At 47.5% G+C, this 27038-nt stretch overlaps 1 protein-coding gene across 5 annotated transcripts in view; it reads left to right on the top strand.

Annotated features, from left to right (window-relative positions):
- slc4a4a (solute carrier family 4 member 4a) overlaps positions 1-27038 on the top strand; it is a 205906-nt gene that overhangs the window by 149889 nt on the left and 28979 nt on the right. For all 5 annotated transcript variants that reach the window (XM_045706588.1, XM_045706590.1, XM_045706589.1 and 2 more), the window contains 6 exons: positions 9324-9400; positions 10383-10568; positions 14782-14895; positions 23819-23980; positions 24746-24924; positions 26640-26712. In XM_045706588.1, the coding sequence (XP_045562544.1) occupies positions 9324-9400; positions 10383-10568; positions 14782-14895; positions 23819-23980; positions 24746-24924; positions 26640-26712 (791 nt within the window). The remainder of the gene's footprint in view (positions 1-9323; positions 9401-10382; positions 10569-14781; positions 14896-23818; positions 23981-24745; positions 24925-26639; positions 26713-27038) is intronic.

The following is a 27038-nucleotide window of genomic DNA, read 5'->3' as shown; positions in this document are numbered from 1 at the left end:
ACTAAGATCCTTTACTGACTCAAGATCACTAGATCCTTTACTGAGTCAAGATCACTTAGATCCTTTACTGAGTCAAGATCACTAGATCCTTTACTGAGTCAATATCACTTAGATCCTTTACTGAGTCAAGATCACTAAGATCCTTTACTGAGTCAAGATCACTAAGATCCTTTACTGAGTCAAGATCACTAAGATCCTTTACTGAGTCAATATCACTAGATCCTTTACTGAGTCAAGATCACTTAGATCCTTTACTGAGTCAAGATCACTAAGATCCTTTACTGAGTCAAGATCACTAAGATCCTTTACTGAGTCAATATCACTTAGATCCTTTACTGGGTCAAGATCACTAAGATCCTTTACTGACTCAAGATCACTAGATCCTTTACTGAGTCAAGATCACTTAGATCCTTTACTGAGTCAAGATCACTAGATCCTTTACTGAGTCAATATCACTTAGATCCTTTACTGAGTCAAGATCACTAGATCCTTTACTGGGTCAAGATCACTTAGATCCTTTACTGAGTCAAGATCACTAAGATCCTTTACTGGGTCAAGATCACTAAGATCCTTTACTGGGTCAAGATCACTAAGATCCTTTACTGACTCAAGATCACTAGATCCTTTACTGAGTCAATATCACTTAGATCCTTTACTGGGTCAAGATCACTTAGATCCTTTACTGGGTCAAGATCACTAAGATCCTTTACTGAGTCAAGATCACTAGATCCTTTACTGAGTCAAGATAAGTAGATCCTTTACTGAGTCAAGATCACTAGATCCTTTACTGAGTCAAGATCACTAGATCCTTTACTGAGTCAAGATCACAAGATCCTTTACTGAGTCAAGATCACTAGATCCTTTACTGAGTCAAGATCACAAGATCCTTTACTGAGTCAAGATCACAAGATCCTTTACTGAGTCAAGATCACTTAGATCCTTTACTGACTCAAGATCACTAGATCCTTTACTGAGTCAAGATCACTAGATCCTTTACTGAGTCAATATCACTTAGATCCTTTACTGGGTCAAGATCACTTAGATCCTTTACTGAGTCAAGATCACTAGATCCTTTACTGAGTCAAGATCACTTAGATCCTTTACTGAGTCAAGATGACTTAGATCCTTTACTGAGTCAAGATCACTAAGATCCTTTACTGAGTCAAGATAAGTAGATCCTTTACTGAGTCAAGATCACTAGATCCTTTACTGAGTCAAGATCACTAGATCCTTTACTGAGTCAAGATCACAAGATCCTTTACTGAGTCAAGATCACTAGATCCTTTACTGAGTCAAGATCACAAGATCCTTTACTGAGTCAAGATCACAAGATCCTTTACTGAGTCAAGATCACTTAGATCCTTTACTGAGTCAAAATGCATGTTGAGATCTACCGCTCTTGTTTTTTATGAACATGCCTTAAACAAATGTTAGCCTACGCAACATTGACCAATTAAAAACAGTACTGTAGCAATGGGGTTTGTGCAGAAAACTATAGGCCCAATACATTATCACTGCATACTGGCTTTGCTTGAATTTACCTGCATTTAAAAAAAAAATTAAAGTCTTTCAAAATTTTAAAATCATTCAGAATTTGAGGTAGGCTATATGATCACACTGGTAATAGATCCATTGTTGTATTACTTGTGAGGAACAGCTGAGTGAGCATACATTTAAATAATTAGCTTTTTATTTTACTGGGCTGATGGTGCCTGCATCTGATGATCAGTCTCAGCTGAGGGAGAGAGCAGCAGACTGAGGGTCAGTCTCAGCGGAGGGAGAGAGCAGCAGACTGAGGGTCAGTCTCAGCGGAGGGAGAGAGCAGCAGACTGAGGGTCATTCACAGCGGAGGGAGAGCGCAGCAGACTGAGGGTCAGTCTCAGCGGAGGGAGAGAGCAGCAGACTGAGGGTCAGTCACAGCGGAGGGAGAGAGCAGCAGACTGAGGGTCAGTCTCAGCGGAGGGAGAGAGCAGCAGACTGAGGGTCAGTCTCAGCGGAGGGAGAGAGCAGCAGACTGAGGGTCAGTCTCAGCGGAGGGAGAGAGCAGCAGACTGAGGGTCAGTCTCAGCGGAGGGAGAGAGCAGCAGACTGAGGGTCAGTCACAGCAGAGGGAGAGAGCAGCAGACTGAGGGTCAGTCTCAGCGGAGGGAGAGAGCAGCAGACTGAGGGTCAGTCACAGCAGAGGGAGAGAGCAGCAGACTGAGGGTCAGTCTCAGCAGAGGGAGAGAGCAGCAGACTGAGGGTCAGTCTCAGCTGAGGGAGAGAGCAGCAGACTGAGGGTCAGTCTCAGCTGAGGGAGAGAGCAGCAGACTGAGGGTCCGTCTCAGCGGAGGGAGAGAGCAGCAGACTGAGGGTCCTTCTCTCAACATCTCTCCGCTCTCCCTTTCCTCCACTGACCAAAAAGGGACACCGTCTTCCAGCTGATGGTGAAACTCGAGTCGTAACCCATTATTTCAGCCTCATGCTCAAATTCATGTTGTTACTCCTATTAACAGAGAAAGTGAAATATTCCTTGATATTAAAAAAGACCCAAGCCGCTAATAATAACAACAACGCAATGCTATAGATACTCTGTCCTACTCATTCATTACTGCTGCAGTGCTTGTTGTAGCGCTGAGTGGAAATAGGAAGAACGCGCATTTTATGACTTATAAAAGTGTTGAATACAAAGTGTTGACAGTGCTGAGTAAGAACTTAAACATGAACTCAGCAGCTCTTTGATGTATTCATTGACAGTCTGTCTCCAGTCACGGTTTTAAACGTTTTGAAATCTCACAGTATCAATTTTGCCGTAGCTTTCTTTCATGCCTTCTACCTTACTGCAGACTCGGTCATCTGAGCCATCTGATTGGCCAGCGGTAGGCCGATAGTACACTTGATTTCATCTCCGGGCCAAGCGGGAAGGCAGAGTTTGTACCTTCAGACACATGAAATGGCAACAGTTTGCCTGCCCGGCGCGCAGGGCAGCTGAATTGGCTGCACCCACCACCAACAGTTTGCCTGCCCGGCGCGCAGGGCAGCTGAATTGGCTGCACCCACCACCAACAGCCACCACCCACCACCAACAGCCACCACCCACCACCAACAGCCACCACCCACCACCAACAGCCACCACCCACCACCAACAGCCACCACCCACCACCAACAGCCACCACCCACCAACAACAGCCACCACCCACCACCAGCAGCCACCACCCACCACCAACAGCCACCACCCACCAGCAACAGCCACCACCCACCACCAACAGCCACCACCCACCACCAACAGTTTGCCTGCCCGGCGCATAGGGCAGCTGAATTGGCTGCACCCACCACCAACAGCCACCACCCACCACCAACAGCCACCACCCACCACCAACAGCCACCACCCACCACCAACAGCCACCACCCACCACCAACAGCCACCACCCACCACCAACAGATTGCCTGCACGGGGCGCAGGGCAGCTGAATTGGCTGCACCCACCACCAACAGCCACCACCCACCATCAACAGCCACCACCCACCATCAACAGCCACCACCCACCATCAACAGCCACCACCCACCACCAACAGCCACCACCCACCACCAACAGCCACCACCCACCACCAACAGCCACCACTCACCATCAACAGCCACCACCCACCATCAACAGCCACCACCAACAGCCACCACCAACAGCCCCCACCCACCACCAACAGCCACCACCCACCACCAACAGTTTGCCTGCCCGGCGCGCAGGGCAGCTGAATTGTCTGCACCCACCACCAACAGCCACCACCCACCACCAACAGCCACCACCCACCATCAACAGCCACCACCCACCATCAACAGCCACCACCCACCACCAACAGCCACCACCCACCACCAGCAGCCACCACCCACCACCAGCAGCCACCACCCACCACCCACCACCAACAGCCACCACCCACCACCAACAGCCACCACCCACCACCACCCACCACCAACAGCCACCACCCACCACCAACAGCCACCACCAACAGCCACCACCCACCACCAACAGCCACCACCAACAGCCACCAGCCACCACCAACAGCCACCACCAACAGCCACCAGCCACCACCCACCACCAACAGCCACCACCCACCACCAACAGCCACCACCCACCACCAACAGCCACCACCAACAGCCACCACCCACCACCAACAGCCACCACCAACAGCCAACAGCCACCACGAACAGCCACCACCCACCACCAACAGCCACCACCAACAGCCACCACCCACCACCAACAGCCACCACCAACAGCCACCACCCACCACCAACAGCCACCACCCACCACCAACAGCCACCACCCACCACCAACAGCCACCACCAACAGCCACCACCCACCACCACCAGCCACCACCAACAGCCACCAGCCACCACCAGCAGCCACCAGCCACCACCAGCAGCCACCACCCACCACCAACAGCCACCACCCACCACCAAAAGCCACCAGCCACCACCAACAGCCACCACCCACCACCAACAGCCACCAGCCACCACCAACAGCCACCACCAACAGCCACCAGCCACCACCAACAGCCACCACCCACCACCAACAGCCACCACCCACCACCAACAGCCACCACCAACAGCCACCACCCACCACCACCAGCCACCACCAACAGCCACCACCAACAGCCACCACCCACCACCAACAGCCACCAGCCACCACCAACAGCCACCAGCCACCACCAACAGCCACCACCCACCACCAACAGCCACCACCCACCACCAGCAGCCACCACCCACCACCAACAGCCACCACCCACCACCAGCAGCCACCACCCACCACCAACAGCCACCACCCACCACCAACAGCCACCACCCACCACCAACAGCCACCAGCCACCACCAACAGCCACCAGCCACCACCAACAGCCACCACCCACCACCAACAGCCACCACCCACCACCAGCAGCCACCACCCACCACCAACAGCCACCACCCACCACCAGCAGCCACCACCCACCACCAACAGCCACCACCCACCACCAACAGCCACCACCCACCACCAACAGCCACCAGCCACCACCAACAGCCACCACCCACCACTAACAGCCACCACCAACAGCCACCACCCACCACCAACAGCCACCACCCACCACCAACAGCCACCACCAACAGCCACCACCCACCACCACCAGCCACCACCAACAGCCACCACCCACCACCAACAGCCACCACCCACCAGCAACACCCACCACCACCAGCCACCACCCACCATCAACAGCCACCACCCACCACCAACAGCCACCACCCACCACCAACAGTCACCACCCACCACCAACAGCCAACAGCCACCACCAACAGCCACCACCCATCACCACCAGCCACCACCAACAGCCACCAGCCACCACCAGCAGCCACCACCCACCATCAACAGCCACCACCCACCACCAACAGCCACCACCCACCACCAACAGCCACCACCCACCACCAACAGCCACCACCCACCACCAACAGCCACCACCCACCACCACCAGCCACCACCCACCATCAACAGCCACCAACAGCCACCACCCACCACCAACAGCCACCACCCACCACCAACAGCCACCACCCACCACCAACAGCCACCACCCACCACCAACAGCCACCAGCCACCACCAACAGCCACCACCCACCACCAACAGCCACCACCAACAGCCACCAGCCACCACCAACAGCCACCACCCACCACCAACAGCCACCACCCACCACCAACAGCCACCACCCACCACCAACAGCCACCACCCACCACCAACAGTTTGAGACTAATAAAGAATAGGAACACAAGGTTGTGTCGTTGAGTTTTTTACAGAAATGTTTGGCGATCGACTAGAAAGGCCTTAGATATCGACAAGTCGATCGCGATCGACCGGTTAGTTACAACTTCTCTAGTGAAACAAATTAAATTGTTAAAATTATACTGTAGTTTGTGGTGAAACAAGTGAAATAGCCAAAATGATACTGTAGTCTGTAGTGAAACAAATCAAATCAAAGTTTATTTGTCACGTGCGCCGAATACAACAGGTGTAGACCTTATAGTGAAATGCTGAATACAACAGGTGTAGTAGACCTCATAGTGAAATGCTGAATACAACAGGTGTAGACCTCACAGTGAAATGCTGAATACAACAGGTGTAGTAGACCTCACAGTGAAATGCTGAATACAACAGGTGTAGACCTTATAGTGAAATGCTTACTTACAGGCTCTAACCAATAGTGCACAAAGGTATTAGGTGAACAATAGGTAGGTAAAGAAATAAAACAACAGTAAAAAGACAGGCTATATACAGTAGAGAGGCTATATACAGTAGAGAGGCTATATACAGTAGCGAGGCTATATACAGTAGAGAGGCTATATACAGTAGAGAGGCTATATACAGTAGAGGTTATATACAGTAGAGAGGCTATATACAGTAGAGAGGCTATATACAGTAGCGAGGCTATAAAAGTAGTGAGGCTATATACAGTAGAGAGGATATATACAGTAGAGAGGCTATATACAGTAGCGAGGCTATAAAAGTAGCGAGGCTACATACAGACACCGGTTAGTCGGGCTGATTGAGGTAGTATGTACATGTAGATATGGTTAAAGTGACTATGCATATATGATGAACAGAGAGTAGCAGTAGCGTAAAAAGAGGGGTTTGGGGGGGGGGGGGCACACAATGCAAATAGTCTGGGAAGCCATTTGATTACCTGTTCAGGAGTCTTATGGCTTGGGGGTAAAAACTGTTGAGAAGCCTTTTTGTCCTAGACTTGGCACTCCAGTATCGCTTTCCATGAGGTAGTAGAGAGAACAGTCTATGACTGGGGTGACTGGGGTCTTTGACAATTTTTTCAGCCTTCCTCCTTGCCTTAGTCTTGGTTACGTTGAGGGATAGGTTGTTATTCTGATGTTGGAGCCGTGTTTGGCCATGCAGTCGTGTGTGAACAGGGAGTACAGGAGGGGACTAAGCACGCACCCCTGAGGAGCCCCGTGTTGAGGATCAGCATGGCAGATGTGTTGCTACCTACCCTCACCACCTGGGGGCGGCCCGTCAGGAAGTCCAGGATCCAGTTGCAGAGGGAGGTGTTTAGTCCCAGGGTCCTTAGCTTAGTGATGAGCTTTGAGGGGACTATGGTTTTGAACGCTGAGCTGTAGTCAATGAATAGCATTCTTACATAGGTGTTCCTTTTGTCCAGGTTGGAAAGAGCAATGTTGAGGCAATAGAGATTGCATCATCTGTGGATCTGTGAAATAGTCAAAATTATACTGCAGTCTGTAGTGAAACAAGTCAAATAGTCAAAAGTATTCATGACTCACCACCTGGTTTCGGTCTGAAGTAGCAAAATGTGAAATTGTGTTTTTATACATTGGATAAACGTAGAGACTCAGAGCTACAAAATGGTATATCATACACTTTTTTTTACAATTTCTCTCCTTAAAATGTGATTTTAAACCTAACCTTAACCACACTGCTAACCTTAAATTAGAACCAAACCCCCCCCCCCCCCCCCCCCCAATTTTTTTTAATGCATTTTTATGATTAAAGGCAATTATGATTTTGTGACTGTGGTAACTAGTGGAAACCGTTGTGCTTAGTGTTCAGTGTATTTGGAAAGTATTCAGACCCCTTGACATTTTGTTAAGTTACAGCCTTACTCTAAAATGGATTAAAGAGTTTCCCCCCCTCATCAATCTACACCCAATACCCCATAATGACAAAGAAAAAAAAGTTTTTTAGACATTTTTGCAAATGTATTAAAAATGAAAAACGCTAATATCACATTTACATCAGTATTCAGACCCTTTACTCAGTACTTTGTTGAAGCACCTTTGGCAGCGATTACAGCTTTGAGTCTTTTTTACATTTTTTTGCATTTCTAAAAACCTGTTTTCGCTTTGTCGTTATGGGGTATTGTGTGTACGTAGATGGATGACAAAAACATATATATTTTAGAATAAGGCTGTAACTTAACAAAATGTGAAAAAGTCAAAGTGCTCTATCTGCCCTCCTCCCGACAGCCTTCCATTTTTGAAGACATTTATTTTCGTTGTTAGAGCAGCCACTAGAGTATCAAATAAAATAAAATCACATTTTATTGGTCACATACACATGGTTAGCAGATGTTAATGCGAGTGTAGCGAAATGCTTGTGCTTCTAGTTCCGACCGTGCAGTAATATCTAACAAGTAATATAACAATTCCACAACAACTACCTAATACACACAAGTGTGAAGGAATGAACATGAATATCTACATAAAAATATATGGATGAGCGATGGCCGTGTGGCATAGGCAAGATGCAGTAGATGGTATAGAGTACAGTATATACATATGAGATGAGTAATGAAGGGTATGTAAACATTATATAAGTGGCATTGTTTTAAGTGGCTAGTGATACATTTATTACATCCAATTTTTTATTATTAAAGTGGCTGGAGATTTGAGTCAGAATGTTGGCAGCAGCCACTCAATGTTAGTGATGGCTATTTAACAGTCTGATGGCCTTGAGATAGAAGCTGTTTTTCAGTCTCTCGGTCCCAGCTTTGATGCACCTGTACTGACCTCACCTTCTGGAGGATAGTGGGGTGAACAGGCAGTGGCTCGGGTGGTTGTTGTCCTTGATGATCTTTTTGGCCTTCCTGTGACATCAGGTGGTGTAGGTGTCATGGAGGGCAGGTAGTTTGCCCCCGGTGATGCGTTGTGCAGACCTCACCACCCTCTGGAGAGCCTTGCAGTTGTGGGCGAAGCAGTTGCCGTACCAGGCGGTGATACAGCCCAACAGGATGCTCTCGATTGTGCATCTGTAAAAGTTTGTGAGGGTTTTAGGTGACAAGCCAAATTTCTTCAGCCTCCTTAGGTTGAAGAGGCGCTGTTGCACCTTCTTCACCATGCTGTCTGTGTGGGTGGACCATTTCAGTTTGTCCGTGATGTGTACGCCGAGGAACTTAAAATGTTCCACCTTCTCCACTACTGTCCTGTCGATGTGGATTCTACACCTGCCTTGCTTGCTGTTTGGGGTTTTAGGCTGGGTTTCTGTACAGCACTTTGAGATATCAGCTGATGTAAGAAGGGCTATATAAATACATTTGATTTGATGGTGGGATGCCAGGTTGGCTGCTGTTGAAGGGGTCATGGTGGGATGCCAGGTTGGTTACTGATGAAGGAGTCATGGTGGGATGCCAGGTTGGTTGCTGTTGAAGGGGTAAGGGTGGGTTGCCAGGTTGGCTGCTGTTGCAGGGGTCATGGTGGGATGCCAGGTTGGTTGCTTCTCTTGGTCATGGCCTTTAACTCTTGAAGTAAAATTAATGTCTTAACATCTCGATGATTTCTGAGACTGATTTGTTCTCTTGTTGTCCTCCAGAAAACAGTACGGAGGCGTTTGGGGATCCTCTGGATGCTGACAGCACTGCTGTCTGGTACTTCAACAACACTGATCTAGTAAGTCCCCCAACCCAAACCCCATAATCTAACCCCTAACCCCTAACCCCCAACCCCTAACCCCCAACCCAAACCCCATAATCTAACCCCCAACCCCTAACCCCTAACCCCCAACCCAAACCCCATCATCTAACCCCCAACCCCTAACCCGAACCCCATAATCTAACCCCTAACCCCCAACCCGAACCCCATAATCTAACCCCTAACCCCCAACCCGAACCCCATAATCTAACCCCTAACCCCTAACCCCCAACCCGAACCCCATAATCTAACCCCTAACCCTACCCTAACCCTAACCTAACCCCAACCCTAACCCCCACCCTAAACCCGAACCCCATAATCTAACCCCTAACCCCAACCCAAACCCCATAATCTAACCCCTAACCAACCCAAACCCCATAATCTAACCCTCTAACCTACTGCAACCCAAACCCCATAATCTAACCCTAACCCACCCCATAATCTACCTAACCCCAAACCCCATAATCTACCTAACCTAACCCAACCCCATAATCTACCTAACCCCCCTACTCAAACCCCATAATCTAACCCTAACCCAAACCCCATAATCTCCTACCCCAAACCCCGTAATCTAACCCCTAATCCCAACCCTAACCCCCTACCCAAACCCCATAATCTAACCCCTAACCCCAACCCAAACCCCATAATCTAACCCCTAACCCCTAACCCCCAACCCAAACCCCATAATCTAACCCCTAACCCCTAACCCCCAACCCAAACCCCATAATCTAACCCCTAACCCCCAACCCAAACCCCATAATCTAACCCCTAACCCCAAACTCCAAACTCATAAACAGAAAAGGGGGACCAAATAATATGTCTAGGGGCATATTGTTTTGTCTCTACAGTCTCTAAGTCATATTGTTTTGTATCTACAGTCTCATATTGTTTTGTCTCTACATACTCAAAGTCATATTGATTTATCTCTGCATTCTCTGAATACTTTTTTTTGTGTCCGCAGCCTCTGAATGCCACGTGGTCGTCCCTGTCTAAGAAGGAGTGTCTGAAGTATGGAGGAGAGCTGGTGGGGAAGGCATGTAAATATGTTCCTGACATCACTCTGATCTCCTTCATCCTCTTCCTGGGAACCTACACTACCTCCATGATGCTGAAGAAGTTCAAGACCAGTCCTTTCTTCCCTACATGGGTCAGTACTTAACCCTTAACCTAACCCTAACCTTACTGTATACACCTACCCCTACCCCTACTGTACACACCTACCCCTAACCCTACCCCTACTGTACACACCTACCCCTACCCCTACTGTACACACCTAACCCTACTGTACACACCTAACCCTACTGTACACACCTAACCCTACTGTACACACCTAGCCCTACTGCACACACCTAACCCTAACCCTACTGTACACACCTACCCCTACTGTATACACCTACCCCTACCCCTACTGTACACACCTACCCCTACCCCTACCCCTACCCCTACTGTACACACCTAACCCTACTGTACACACCTAACCCTAACCCTACTGTACACACCTACCCCTACTGCACACACATAGCCCTACTGTACACACCTACCCCTACTGTACACACCTAACCCTAACCCTACTGTACACACCTAACCCTACTGTACACACATAACCCTACTGTACACACCTACCCCTACTGTACACACCTAGCCCTACTGTACACACCTACCCCTACCCCTACTGTACACACCTACCCCTACTGTACACACCTAACCCTACTGTACACACCTAACCCTAACCCTACTGTACACACCTAACCCTACCCCTACTGTACTCACCTAACCCTACTGTACACACCTACCCCTACTGTACACACCTACCCCTACTGTACACACCTAACCCTACTGTACACACCTAACCCTACTGTACACACCTACCCCTACCCCTACTGTACACACCTAACCCTACCCCTACTGTACACACCTAACCCTACCCCTACTGTACTCACCTAACCCTAACCCTACTGTACACACCTCCCCTACCCCTACTGTACTCACCTACCCCTACCCCTACTGTACTCACCTACCCTAACCCATCATGGGTAACTTCCTAGCCAGGCCGATGCTGTTGATAGTGTCGTACCGTTTGTCATGCCATCGTGGTGTTGTGTCTGGACTATCATTAAATGTGAATACTTGTTTATATCAAATCAGTTTTCAAGGTTTAATTATTACGTGATTAAACTAATCATGTAAACATTAACTAGGAAATCTGGGCATCACGGAAAATGTTGAGATTACAAAGTTATAATTTTCCGAATATAACTCTTTGGATATTTTAATATCTGATCTTCTATTAATTAATGATTAATTGTTACCTCATTAGTATCATACCAAACGTCGTAAAATTCTTGGTTATCTGCACGAACCCTAGTTTCCATAATGAATCAGAAATATACAAATTGGCTTAATTATTTATTTACTAACTAACTAACTAATCACACAGAACTACATAACAAACAGTAGATATGGTTACTAACAACGATAGAAAAGCCCCTAGTGGACTAAGCCGATATGATGGCTTGGTAGACAAAGGAAAGGATTGGGGACAGAGAGAGCGGGAAAGACACACAATTATTTCACTACACACAGTATATAATTACATTAATTGAATGCTAATCCTTTGCACATGAATGGCCTCTCATTCGAGAATAATTGCAATTTATATATTTACACCCGTTCTCATAGAATAGATGCTTCAGCTAGTATTCTCATTCTAGATTTATGTAATTTCTAGCTGCAGACTAGTGATTATATGTCTAAGATTTGCTCTTATTCTGTAGTGATCGATAGTCTCAGCTAACCATTTCCAGCCGTGTAGCCAAACTACAGCTGTATTGTCTCCATGGCATATAGAGCTGTAGCCATTCCAACGTGGGGACTCTGTCCCTGTGTTCTCTGACTTCTTAACCATTTGAGACGTCTGGCTTACCGTGGTTCTCTTTGGCATGAAAAGTAAATTTGGTCACGGTAAGTTTTATACTCCGGAGTAGAAAAGTGCGGTTCCATGACGCCGAAGTAATGTCTATGCTCACGTGGGCGTGGCCATTGATTTGGTTAACTTTATATGAAAACCCAGACTCTCATTTAGAAGGTTAACACCACATTACATATTTTCACATATGTTGAATCACATATGTTTCACAATATTTAGATGGAAACCTGACAGTTGGGAAATGTACACTTATCTATTTCCTGTCCTTCATGAGATCACCAAATGAAACACACTCGTCATAACTGTCCCTTAAGTGTCCACAGACCATTCCCACATTCTCAAAAATATAAATATTCTTTAGTTCTCTCATTTTGGGGATGAACAAACACAGTTCTGGTAAACTCTCTCAGTACTGCATGGCAGTTTCTACCAGGTATTTATGACCTGTCATGAAGTCATCAAACTGTGGAGAGAGAGAGGGGGGCTATGATCCTCCCCCCAGGGCATGTCATGACAGCGGGGAACTTCCTAACCAGGCCATGCTGTTGATAGTGTCATATCGTTTGTCAATGCCTTTTCCACAACTTCGATGCAGTTTAATTCTATAGTAAAGAGACATTTTCAGGAGACACAGAATGTTTTTGAACCGTTAGAAGATTTTAAACTTCTCAGCGTTCAGAAGTAATACCAATCTTAAAGATTGCCTCTCTATCAAGTACATTACAAACAAATTTATAGGATTAGGGGCCCCAACCTGGTTTATGTGATAATGTTAAAAGTGTAACAAACTGTACTTCGGGGAAACAAACTTCTTAAATGGATACAGCAACACCTCTATTACACAGGGAGATCTGATACCTCTATTACACAGGGAGATCTGACACCTCTATTACACAGAGAGATCTGACACCTCTATTACTCAGGGAGATCTGACACCTCTATTACACAGGGAGATCTGGCACCTCTATTACACAGGGAGATCTGGCACCTCTATTACACAGGGAGATCTGGCACCTCTATTACACAGGGAGATCTGGCACCTCTATTACACAGGGAGATCTGACACCTCTATTACACAGGGAGATCTGGCACCTCTATTACACAGGGAGATCTGGCACCTCTATTACACAGGGAGATCTGGCACCTCTATTACACAGGGAGATCTGACACATCTATTACACAGGGAGATCTGACACCTCTATTACACAGGGAGATCTGGCACCTCTATTACACAGGGAGATCTGACACCTCTATTACACAGGGAGATCTGACACCTCTATTACATCTTCCATACACATGGAAAGGAGTGCCTATCAATTGCAGGCCTTGAGTCTGGGTTGGTACATGGCCCAGAGATTGGCCTCAGACAGGCTCGGGTCAACTGAGCTTTGGAGAAATACGCAGATTCAAAGTGGAGTCCGTAATTTGCTTTCTAATGATCAGGATTTTTTCATCGAAGAAGTTCATGAATTTATCAGTGTTGAGGTGAAAGCTAATCTCCCTTGTTGAATGCTGCTTTTTAGTTAGCTTTGCGACAGTATCAAAAACACATTTTGGATTGTTCTTATTCTCCTCAATTCGGTTGGAAAAATACACCTAACCCTACTGTACACACCTACCCCTACCCCTACTGTACACACCTACCCCTACTGTACACACCTACCCCTACCCCTACTGTACACACCTACCCCTACTGTACACACCTACCCCTACTGTACACACCTACCCCTACTGTACACACCTAACCCTACCCCTACTGTACACACCTAACCCTACCCCTACTGTACACACCTAACCCTACTGTACACACCTAACCCTACTGTACACACCTACCCCTACTGTACACACCTAACCCTACCCCTACTGTACACACCTAACCCTACCCCTACTGTACACCCCTACCCCTACCCCTACTGTACACTCCTACCCCTACCCCTACTGTACACACCTACCCCTACTGTACACACCTAACCCTACCCCTACTGTACACACCTAACCCTACCCCTACTGTACACACCTAACCCTACCCCTACTGTACACACCTAACCCTACTGCACACACCTACCCCTACTGTACACACCTACCCCTACCCCTACTGTACACACCTAACCCTACTGCACACACCTACCCCTACTGTACACACCTACCCCTACTGTACACACCTAACCCTACCCCTACTGTACACACCTAACCCTACCCCTACTGTACACACCTACCCCTACTGTACACACCTAACCCTACCCCTACTGTACACACCTACCCCTACTGTACACACCTACCCCTACTGTACACACCTAACCCTACTGTACACACCTAACCCTACTGTACACACCTACCCCTACTATTGTGACTGTCATTGTACATGTATATCTCTGTGTAGGTAATGTTTGTAACCCTAATCTGTGCTTGGTTACATGTGTTTCTCTCTGTGTAGGTGAGGAAACTAATCAGTGACTTTGCCATTATCTTGGCCATCCTGATCTTCTGCGGCGTGGACATGCTAGTAGGAGTGGACACTCCCAAGCTCATAGTCCCAACTGAGTTCAAGGTACGGCTAATTTCAGATGCATATCTACATTACTCAGATACCACATATTTGTTTTAAATGTACGTTAGATACAATTTCTAATATTGCATGGTGTGTGTGGGTAAACATACAGTTTATATACACGTGTATGTTTTTACTTTTTGCTGTGTGTTGTTACCTGTCGCTGTGTGTTGTTACCTGTCGCTGTGTGTTGTTACCTGTCGCTGTGTGTTGTTACCTGTCGCTGTGTGTTGTTACCTGTCGCTGTGTGTTGTTACCTGTCGCTGTGTGTTGTTACCTGTCGCTGTGTGTTGTTACCTGTCGCTGTGTGTTGTTACCTGGTGTGTTGTTACCTGGTGTGTTGTTACCTGTCGCTGTGTGTTGTTACCTGTCGCTGTGTGTTGTTACCTGTCGCTGTGTGTTGTTACCTGTCGCTGTGTGTTGTTACCTGTCGCTGTGTGTTGTTACCTGTCGCTGTGTGTTGTTACCTGTCGCTGTGTGTTGTTACCTGTCGGTGTGTGTTGTTACTTGTCTTTATGTTGTTACCTGATTGGAAAGGCGCACACCTGTCTATTTAAGGTCCCACAGTTGACAGTGCATGTCAGAGCAAAAAACAATCCATGAGGTCGAAGGAATTGTCCGTAGAGCTACAAGACAGAATTGTGTCGAGGCACAGATCTGGGGAAGGGTACCAAAACATTTCTGAAGCATTGAAGGTCCCCAAGAACACAGTGGCCTCCATCATTCTTAAATGGAGAAGTTTGGAACCACCAAGACTCTTCCTAGAGCTGGCCGCCTGGCAAAACTGAGCAATCGGGGGGAAGGGCCTTGGTCAGGGAGGTGACCAAGAACCCGATGATCACTCTGACAGACCTTCAGAGTTCCTCTGTGGAGATGGGAGAACCTTCCAGAAGGACAGCCATCTCTGCAGCAGTCCACCGATCAGGCCTTCTTGGTAGAGTGACCAGACGGAAGGCACTTAGTAAGAGGCACATGATTGCCCGCTTGGAGTTTGCCAAAAGGCACCTAAAGACTCTCAGATCATGAGAAACAAGATTCTCTGGTCTGATGAAACCAAGATTGAACTCTTTGGCCTGAATGCCAAGCGTTACGTCTAGAGGAATACTGGCACCATCCCTACGGTGAAGCATGGTGGTGACAGCATCATGCTGTGGGGATTATTTTCAGTGGCAGGGACTGGGAGACTAGTCAGGATCGTGGGAAAGATGAAAGGAGCAAAGTACAGAGAGATACTTGATGAAAACCTGCTCCAGAGCGCTCAGGACCTCAAACTGGGGGGCGAATGTTAACCTTCCAACCTTTTTATTTTATTTAACCTTTATTTAACCAGATAGGCTAGTTGAGAACAAGTTCTCATTTACAACTGCAACCTGGCCAAGATAATGCAAAGCAGTTCGACACAAACAACAGAGTTACACATGGAATAAACAAGCGTACAGTCGATAACACAATAGATAATCGTCCTCAGATAATCACATGGTTTGCTTTCGCCGTAAAGCCTTTTTGCAATCTGACACCGTGGCTGGATTAACAAGAAGTTAAGCTTTATTTTGATGTATTACACTTGTGATTTTATGAAAGTTAAATATTTATAATACTAGTTTGAATTTCACGCTCTGCAATTTCATGATGTTGGCCAGGTGGGACGCTACCGTCCCACCTGCCCATAAGAAGTTCAGTGTCCAAAGAAGGGCCCGATGTTTACAGAATGGTGTTGTCTGCGTAGAGGTGGATCATGGAATCACCCGCAGCAAGAGCGACAACGTTGATATATACAGAGAAAAGACTCGGCCCTAGAATTGAACCCTGTGGTACCCCCATAGAGACTGCCAGAGGTCCGGACAACAGGCCCTCCGATTTGACACACTGAACTCTATCTGAGAAGTAGTTGGTGAACCAGGCGAGGCAGTCATTTGAGAAACCAAGGCTGTTGACTCTGCCGATAAGAATGTGGTGATTGACAGAGTCAAAAGCCTTGGCCAGGTCAATGAATACTGCTGCACAGTAGTGTATTTTATCGATGGCGGTTATGATACCATTTAGTACCTTGAGCATGGCTGAGGTGCACCCGTGACCAGCTCGGAAACCGGTGTCGTGTCTTTGGCTATGCCGGATTAAGTGATATGACAGGCTAATTTATAAAATGATTTCTCTGTAATTAATATTACCTGATTAAGCTAATCATGTAAATGTAATTAACTAGAAAGTCGGGGCACCACGGAAGAACGTTTATAGAGATGTTATCTTCCGCATAAACTCTTAAAATACTTAGTAATATTTTACATCGATAGCCGTCATCTCAATCCTCACCTTATTTTCAGTCTCATAATGAAAGTTGTAAATTCTTGGCTATCTTCACGAACCCTGGCTAACAAGTTGAATCAGCAATACAAAATTGGGTTTAATTATTTATTTACTAAATACCTAACTAATCACACAGAATTACAAATACACAGAATACAATGACATCATACAGAAAACGTCCTGGTGGACGGAACCTGTATCATGGCTGGTTGCACAAAGGAAAGGGGGTTGGGCTTGAATGAAAGAGCGGGAAGATTTAGGAACAAAGAAACAGCAGCTATGCTATCGTAAATACATTATCTTATGCATTCTAAATTACCGCCCATTTGGAAAAGGAAAATGCAATAAATATTTACTCTGAGCTGCGCTTCGGTAGATTGGTCGTAGATGCTGGCCGGGTTGGCCAACAGATCTTCCTGTTACTCGGAAGAATGTCTCTGGTGGTCAATTGGATAAGTGGTGGTATCTTCGTCCGTCTGTTAGACTGGATCCGTCGTCCGTCCTTTCCTAGCCCACGTTACAGCGGCCGCTGCTAACTCAACGGCTAGGAAGTAGCACTTCTGTAGTGAATAAGCTCAAAGTTCATACCAGTTCATACCAGAGCTCACGCCGAGGTTGGCTTAGTTCTGTACTTGACATGTGTGTCCTTCTAACGTAGAGGCTGCAGACCTCCAGTACTGGAACCACCTGGTTATCTTTTCGTCAAAGGATTATATAGTGGGGAGGGGGAGGGAGGTGTTTCATCGTTTATAACCCCTGTCTCTTCACAGGGTTGGGTTACTGATCGAGCAGGGCACTTTCCTTAATAAAAGCCAAATCTCTCATTCGGAAGCTAAAATTACATTTCATCTCCTAACAAACATTTTCAATATCAAACATTTCAATTGCATAACAATTCCATGTGACTCTGATAACTAGAGGGTGTATACTTTCTCATATACAGTTTATGTCGTCCTGTCATCAGTCATAATGTCTCAGATAACAACCGAACTGACATACATACTCATTACGTTCCCAAGCATATTTCCAACTGGTTTTATTAACCAAATATGTGGTACCTTTCCACATTTGTTTGATGTTCCCAGACTCTCTATATTTAACAGGACAGCAGTCCTTCAGTAGGGTCAGTAAGAGAGGAAGAGAGAAAGGTATTTATGGGGGGGGGGGTCATAAACCTTACCCACAGGCCAACGTCATGACACCGGATTGCACAGCGGAGAAGGTACGGTGGGATTCGAAATGGTCAGTGATCTGTTTATTAACTTGACCTTTCGAAGACTTTAGAGAGGCAGGGCAGGATGGTTATAGGTCTATAACAGTTTGGGTCTGGAGTGTCACCCCCTTTTAAGAGGGGGATGACCGCGGCAGCTTTCCAATCATTAGGGATCTCAGACTATACGAAAGAGAGGTTGAACAGACTGGTAATAGGGGTTGCAACAATTGCAGCGGATAATTTTAGAATGAGACGGTCCAGATTGTCTAGCCCAGCTGATTTGTACGGGTCCAGGTTTTGCAGCATTTTCAGAACATCTGCTATCTGGATTTGGGTGAAGGAGAAGCTGGGGAGGCTTGGGCAAGTAGCTGCGGGGGGTGAGGAGCTGTTGGCCGGGGTTGGGGTAGTCAGGAGGAAAGCATGGCCAGCCGTAGAGAAATGCTTATTGAAATTCTCGATTAGCGTGGATTTATTGGTGGTGACAGTATTACCTAGCCTCAGTGCAGTGGGCAGCTGGGAGTGTCACGAACCGGCTTGAAGCCCTTAACAAAAAGGGAGACAACGTGGAGATAAGGAATATCAAAATATATTTATTAACTAAGGTAACCTATATACAAATAAACAATAGTGTGTCTGCATGGAGAGAGTCCCCCAATGAATGTGGAAGATTTATTCTGGGACCCGGGCCCAGGTGTTTCCCATGACAACCCTCCCGGCTCCACCCACCGGCATCCTAATAAGGAAGCAAGAGCAAAGAGAGAGAATACGGCAGACAGAGTGGGAGGGTCGTCACAGGAGGAGGTGCTCTTATTCTCAATGGACTTCAGTGTCCTAAAACTTTTTGGAGTTAGAGCTACAGGATGCAAATTTCTGTTTGAAAAAGCTAGTCTTTGCTTTCCTGACTGACTGCGTGTATTGGTTCCTGACTTCCGTGAACAGTTGCATATCGCGGGGACTATTCGATGCTAGTGCAGTCCGCCACAGGATGTTTTTGTGCTGGTCGAGGGCAGTCAGGTCTGGAGTGAACCAAGGGCTATATCTGTTCTTAGTTCTACATTTTTTGAAAGGGGCATGCTTATTTAAGATGGTGAGGAAATTAATTTTAAAGAACGACCTGGCATCCTCGACTGACGAGATGAGGTCAATATCCTTCCAGGATACCCGGGCCAGGTCGATTAGAAAGGCCTGCTCGCATAAGCGTTTTAGGGAGCATTTGACAGTGATGAGGGGTGGTCGTTTGACCACGGACCAGTAGCGGATGCAGGCAGTGATCGCTGAGATCCTGATTGAAAACAGCAGAGGTGTATTTGGAGGGCAAGTTGGTCAGAATGATATCTATGAGGGTGCCCATGTTTACGGATTTAGGGTTGTATCTGGTGGGTTCCTTCCTACCTGTTGGGGCTAGGGGGCAGTATTTGCACGGCCGGATAAAAAACGTACCCGAATTAATCTGGTTACTACTCCTGCCCAGAAACTAGAATATGCATATAATTAGTAGATTTGGATAGAAAACACTCTAAAGTTTCTAAAACTGTTTTAATGGTGTCTGTGAGTATAACAGAACTCATATGGCAGGCCAAAACCTGAGAAGATTCCATGCAGGAAGTGGCCTGTCTGACAATTTGTTGTCCTTCTAGGTTATCTCTGCTGTAACGTGACATTTTCTAAGGCTTCCATTGGCTCTCAGAAGGCGCCAGAAAGTGTAATGAGAGCTCTGCAGTCTCTGGGCTAAGTACAGCAGCTCTGTTTCTTACTGGCCTGCCTGGGGAGAGTGACACTGGAAATGCGCGTTCATGTGAATTCTCCATTTTGTTCTTTCAGTCTTTGAACGAATACAACGTCGCCCGGTTGGAATATTATCACTATTTTACGAGAAAAATCGCATAAAAATGTATTTTAAACAGCGTTTGACATGCTTCGAAGTACGGTAATGGAATATTTAGAATTTTTTTGTCACGAAATGCGCTCGCGCATCACCCTTCGGATAGTTACCTGAACGCATGAACAAAATGGAGCTATTTCAATATAACTATGGATTATTTCGAACCAAAACAACATTTGTTGTTGAAGTTGGCCGCAAGTCCTTCGAGTTCTCTCATGCCAATGACTGGAATGAAATGCAAAAATCACTGATTACAACAACTCTGGGTTGTTGTATGTGTCGAACTGCTTTGCTTTATCTTGGCCAGGTCACAGTTGTAAATGAGAACTTGTTCTCAAGTAGCCTACCTAGCTAAATAAAAGTGAAATAAAATAAAAATAAAACATTTGCTGGAGAAAGAGACAGAGATATCGGGGACGTAGGCCTTGTAAGGATCTGACGGCGAGTGGGTAATCTGCCTTTGCCATCAGTCCTATTAGCCAACGTAAAATCATTGGATAACAAAATAGACAAGCTACGATTATGAATATCCTACCAACGGGACAATAAAAACTGCAATATCTTATGTTGCACAGAGTCGTGGCTGAACGACGACATGAATAACATACAGCTGGCGGGGTTTACGCTGTATCGGCAAGATAGAACAGCAGCCTCTGGTAAGACAAGAGGTGGCGTTCTGTATATATATTTGTAAACAACAGCTGGTGCACGAAATCTAATATTAAGGAACTCTCAAGGTTTTGCTCGCTTGAGGTAGAGTGTCTCATCATAAGCTGTGGACAACACTATTTATCAAGAAAGTTTTCATCTATATTTTTTTGTAGCTGTCTATTTACCTCTACAGAGGAAAAAAAAAATTGACCACCTTTACTCCACACACAGAGATGCGTACAAAGCCCTCCCTTGCCCTCCATTTGGCAAATCTGACAATTCCATCCTCCTCATTCCTGCTTACAAGCAAAAACTAAAGCAGGAAGCACCAGTGACTTCGTCAATAAAGAAGTGGTCAGATGAAGCAGATGCTAAGCTACAGGACTATTTTGCTAGCACAGACTGGAATATTCTTCCAATGGCATAGATGAGTACACCACATCAGTCACTGGCTTCATCAATAAGTGCATCGATGACGTCATCCCCACAGTGACCGTACTTTCATACCCCAAACAGAAGCCATGGATTACAGGCAACATCTGCACTGAGCTAAAGGGTAGAGCTGCTGCTTTCAAGGAGCGGGACTTATAAGAAATCCCGCTATGCCCTCAGACGAACCATCAAACAGGCAAAGCATCAATACAGGACTAAGACTGAATCGTACTACACTGGCTCCGAGGCTCGTCGGATGTGGCAGGGCTTGGAAACTATTATAGACTACAAAGGGAAGCACAGTCGCGAGCTGCCAAGAGACACGAGCCTACCAGACGAGCTAAATAACTTCTATGCTCGCTTTGTGGCAAGCAACACTGAAGCATGCATGAGAGCATCAGCTGTTCCGGACGACTGTGTGATCACGCTCTCCGCAGCCGATGTCAGTAAGACCTTTAAACAGGTCAACATTCACAAGGCCGCGGGGCCAGACAGATTACCAGGATGTGTACTCTGAGCATGCGCTGACCAACTGGCAAGTGTCTTCACTGACAATTTCAACCTGTCCCTGACTGAGTCAGTAATACAAACATGTTTCAAGCAGACCACCATAGTCCCTGTGCCCAAGAACACTAAGGTAACCTGCCTAAATGACTACTGACATGTAGCACTCACATCTGTAGCCATGAAGTGCTTTCAAAGAATGGTCATGTCTCACATCAACACCATTATCCCAGAAACCCTAGACCCACTCCAATTTGCATACTGCCCCAACAGATCCACAGATGTTGCAATCTCTATTGCACTCTACACTGCCCTCTCTCACCTGGACAAAAGGAACACCTATGTGAGAATGCTGTTCATTGACTACAGCTCAGCGTTCAACACCATAGTATCTTCAAAGGTCATCACCAAGCTAAGGACCCTGGGACTAAACGCCTCTCTCCGCAACTGGATCCTGGACTTCCTGACAGGCCGACCCCAGGTAGTAAGGGTAGGTAACAACACATCTGCCGCTCTTATTCTCAACATGGGGGCCCCTCAGGGGTGCGTGCTTAGTCCCCTCCTGTACTCCCTGTTCACCCATGACTGCATGGCCAGGCACAACTCCATCATTAAATTTGCCGACGACACGACAGTGGTAGGCCTGATCACCGACAACAATGAGACAGCCTATAGGGAGGAGGTCAGAGACCTGGCCATGTGGTGCCAGGATAACAACCTCTCCTTCAACGTGATCAAGACAAAGGAGATGGTTGTGGACTACAGAAAAAGGAGGTGGTGTCCGCATCACCAACAAACTATCATGGTCCAAACACACCAAGACAGTCGTGAAGAGGGCACAACAAAGCCTATTCCCCTTCAGGAGACTGAAAGATTTGGCACGGGTCCTCAGATCCCCCAAAAGTTCTACAGCTGTACCATCGAGAGCATCCTGACTGGTTGCATTACTGCCTGTTATGGCAACTGTTTGGCCTCTGACCGCAAGGCACTACAGAGGGTAGTGCATACGGCCCAGTACATCACTGGGGCCAAGTTTCCTACCATCCAGGACCTCTATACCAGGCGGTGCCAGAGGAAGGCCCCAAAAATTGTCAAAAACTCCAGCCACCTTATTCATAGACTGTTCTCTCTGCTACCGCACGGCAAGCGATACTGGAGCACCAGGTCTAGGTCCAAAAGGCTTCTTAACAGCTTCTACCTCCAAGCCATAAGACTTCTGAACAGCTAATCAAATGGCTACCCAGACTATTTGCGTTGTCCCCCCACCCTCTCTTTTACACTGCTGCTACTCTCTGGTTATTAGCTATGCATAGTCACATTAACTCTACCTACATGTACACATTTCTTCAATTACCTCAACGAGCCTGTGCCCCGCACATTGACTTTGTACTGGTACCCCCTGTATATAGCCTCCACATTGACTCTGTACCGGTACCCCCTGTATATAGCCTCCACATTGACTCTGTACCGGTACCCCCTGTATATAGCCTCCACATTGACTCTGTACCGGTACCCCCTGTATATAGCCTCCACATTGACTCTGTACCGGTACCCCCTGTATATAGCCTCCACATTGACTCTGTACCGGTACCCCCTGTATATAGCCTCCACATTGACTCTGTACCGTAATACCCTGTATGAAGCCCTGCTATTGTTATTTTACTGCTGCTATTTGTTATTTTTATCTTTTCCTTATATATTTTTTACTTAATACTTATTGTTCTTAAAACTGCATTGTTGGTTAAGGGCTCGTAAGTAAGCATTTCACTGTAAGGTGTACACCTGTTGTTTTCGGTGCATGTGACAAATAACATTTGATTTAAATTTGCACTGTATGTGTGTTGTTACCTGTCGATGTGTGTTGTTACTTGACGATGTGTGTTGTTTGCTTGTCTGTGTGTTTTTGTAAGCCCTGCTCTCTGTTCCTCCCCCTCCAGCCAACGAGCCCCAACCGTGGCTGGTTTGTTCCCCCGTTCGGAGGCAATCCTTGGTGGGTGTATGTGGTGTCAGCGCTGCCTGCCCTGCTGGTCACCATCCTCCTCTTCATGGACCAGCAGATCACCGCTGTCATCGTCAACAGGAAGGAGCACATGCTGAAGGTAGGACATCCCAGGGTCTCAATAGTCTGAAGGTAGGACATCCCAGGGTCTCAATAGTCTGAAGGCAGGACAGGGCAGGATCTCAATAGTCTGAAGGCAGGACAGGGCAGGATCTCAATAGTCTGAAGGCAGGACAGGGCAGGATCTCAATAGTCTGAAGGCAGGACAGGGCAGGATCTCAGTAGTCTGAAGGCAGGACAGGGCAGGATCTCAATAGTCTGAAGGCAGGACAGGGCAGGATCTCAATAGTCTGAAGGCAGGACAGGGCAGGATCTCAATAGTCTGAAGGTTTTATAGGGCAGGATCTCAATAGTCTGAAGGTTTTATAGGGCAGGATCTCAATAGTCTGAAGGCAGGACAGGGCAGGATCTCAATAGTCTGAAGGTTTTATAGGGCAGGATCTCAATAGTCTGAAGGTTTTATAGGGCAGGATCTCAATAGTCTGAAGGCAGGACAGGGCAGGATCTCAATAGTCTGAAGGTTTTATAGGGCAGGATCTCAATAGTCTGAAGGTTTTATAGGGCAGGATCTCAATAGTCTGAAGGTAGGACAGGGCAGGATCTCAATAGTCTGAAGACAGGGCAGGATCTCAATAGTCTGAAGGCAGGACAGGGCAGGATCTCAATAGTCTGAAGGTAGGACAGGGCAGAATCTCTGTGTGTGTGTGTGTGTGTGTGTGTGTGTGTGTGTGTGTGTGTGTGTGTGTGTGTGTGTGTGTGTGTGTGTGTGTGTGTGTGTGTTTTAACGTCTGCTGTCCTCTAACAGAAAGGCGCAGGCTACCACCTGGACCTGTTCTGGGTTGCGGTTCTGATGATTGTGTGTTCCTTCATGGGGTTGCCATGGTACGTGGCGGCGACGGTCATCTCAATCGCTCACATAGACAGTCTGAAGATGGAGACCGAGACCTCCGCCCCTGGAGAAATGCCCAAGTTCTTGGGAGTGAGGTGAGCATGACAAGCGCTCCACCACATAGCATTTACAAAATCAAATCAAAATCTAATTTCATTTGTCACATGAGTCGTAAACAACAGGTGTAGACTAGTACTGTGTCGATGTGCAAGGGTACTAGGTAATTCAGGTAGATATGTACATATAGGTAGGTGTAAAGTGACTAGACAACAGGACAGATAATAAATGGTAACAGCAGTGTTAATTCAAATAGTTAGTGCATAAAGTGTCAATGCAGGTATTCCAGGTAGCTATTGGTTAACTATTTATCAGTCTTGGGGGTAGAAGCTGTTCAGGGTCCTGTTGGTTGCAGACTTAGTGCATCGGTACCGCTTGGTGTGCGGTAGCAGAAAGAGCAGTCTATGACTCAGGTGGCTCTAGTCTTTGAGAGTCTTTAGGGCCTTCCTCTGACACTGCCTAGTATAGAGGTCCTGGATGTAAGGAAGCTTGGCCCAGTGATCCTTCAGACTATCCTCTGTAGCGCCTTACGGTCGGATGCCGAGCAGTGGCCATACCAGGCGGTGATGCAACTGGTCAAGATGCTCTGAATGGTGCAGCTGTAGATGCCAAATCTTTTCATCCTCCTGAGGGGGAAGGGGCGTTGTCCTGTCCTCTTCATGACTGAGGGGGAGGGGCGTTGTCCTGCCCTCTTCATGACTGAGGGGGAGGGGCGTTGTCCTGCCCTCTTCATGACTGAGGGGGAGGGGCGTTGTCCTGCCCTCTTCATGACTGAGGGGGAGGGGTGTTGTCCTGCCCTCTTCATGACTGAGGGGGAGGGGCGTTGTCCTGTCCTCTTCATGACTGAGGGGAGGGGCGTTGTCCTGTCCTCTTCATGACTGAGGGGGAGGGGCGTTGTCCTGTCCTCTTCATGACTTGGGGGAAGGGGCGTTGTCCTGCCCTCTTCATGACTGAGGGGGAGGGGCGTTGTCCTGTCCTCTTCATGACTGAGGGGGAGGGGCGTTGTCCTGTCCTCTTCATGACTGAGGGGGAGGGGCGTTGTCCTGTCCTCTTCATGACTGAGGGGGAGGGGCGTTGTCCTGCCCTCTTCATGACTTGGGGGAAGGGGCGTTGTCCTGCCCTCTTCATGACTGAGGGGGAGGGGCGTTGTCCTGCCCTCTTCATGACTGAGGGGAGGGGCGTTGTCCTGCCCTCTTCATGACTGGGGGGAGGGGCGTTGTCCTGCCCTCTTCATGACTGAGGGGGAGGGGCGTTGTCCTGTCCTCTTCATGACTTGGGGGAAGGGGCGTTGTCCTGCCCTCTTCATGACTGAGGGGAGGGGCGTTGTCCTGCCCTCTTCATGACTGAGGGGAAGGGGCGTTGTCGTGCCCTCTTCATGACTGAGGGGAGGGGCGTTGTCCTGCCCTCTTCATGACTGAGGGGGAGGGGCGTTGTCCTGCCCTCTTCATGACTGAGGGGAGGGGCGCTGTCCTGCCCTCTTCATGACTGAGGGGAGGGGCGTTGTCCTGCCCTCTTCATGACTGAGGGGGAGGGGCGTTGTCCTGCCCTCTTCATGACTGAGGGGGAAGGGGCGTTGTCCTGCCCTCTTCATGACTGAGGGGGAAGGGGCGTTGTCCTGCCCTCTTCATGAAATCTCTATTGGTTACTGTGTGTGTGTGTGTGTGTGTGTGTGTGTGTGTGTGTGTGTGTGTGTGTGTGTGTGTGTGTGTGTGTGTGTGTGTGTGTAACCAAAGCTATGTGTATGTTTCCCTAGGGAGCAGAGAGTCACTGGTGTCTGTGTGTTCATTCTGACGGGGCTGTCTGTCTTTATGTCTCCCATCCTCAAGGTATGTACCTACTGTATACTGTAGACTGTACTGTAGACTACTATAGACTGTAGGCTGTACTGTAGACTGTACTCTATACTGTAGACTGTAGACTGTACTGTAGACTACTGTATATGTACCTACCTACTGTCTGCAACGTTCTATACTGTCTGTCTTTATGTCTCCCATCCTCAAGGTATGTACCTACTGTAGACTACTGTAGACAGTAGACTGTACTGTAGACTACTGTATATGTACCTACCTACTGGACGCTGTAGACTGTAGGCTGTACTGTAGACTACAGTAGACTGTAGGCAGTACTGTAGACTACAGTAGACTGTAGGCTG

The sequence above is a fragment of the Salmo salar genome, chromosome ssa24, assembly GCF_905237065.1.
Source record: "Salmo salar chromosome ssa24, Ssal_v3.1, whole genome shotgun sequence".
In the NCBI taxonomy this organism is placed as follows: Eukaryota; Metazoa; Chordata; class Actinopteri; order Salmoniformes; family Salmonidae; genus Salmo; species Salmo salar.
This window is presented reverse-complemented; position numbering and strand designations above follow the sequence as displayed.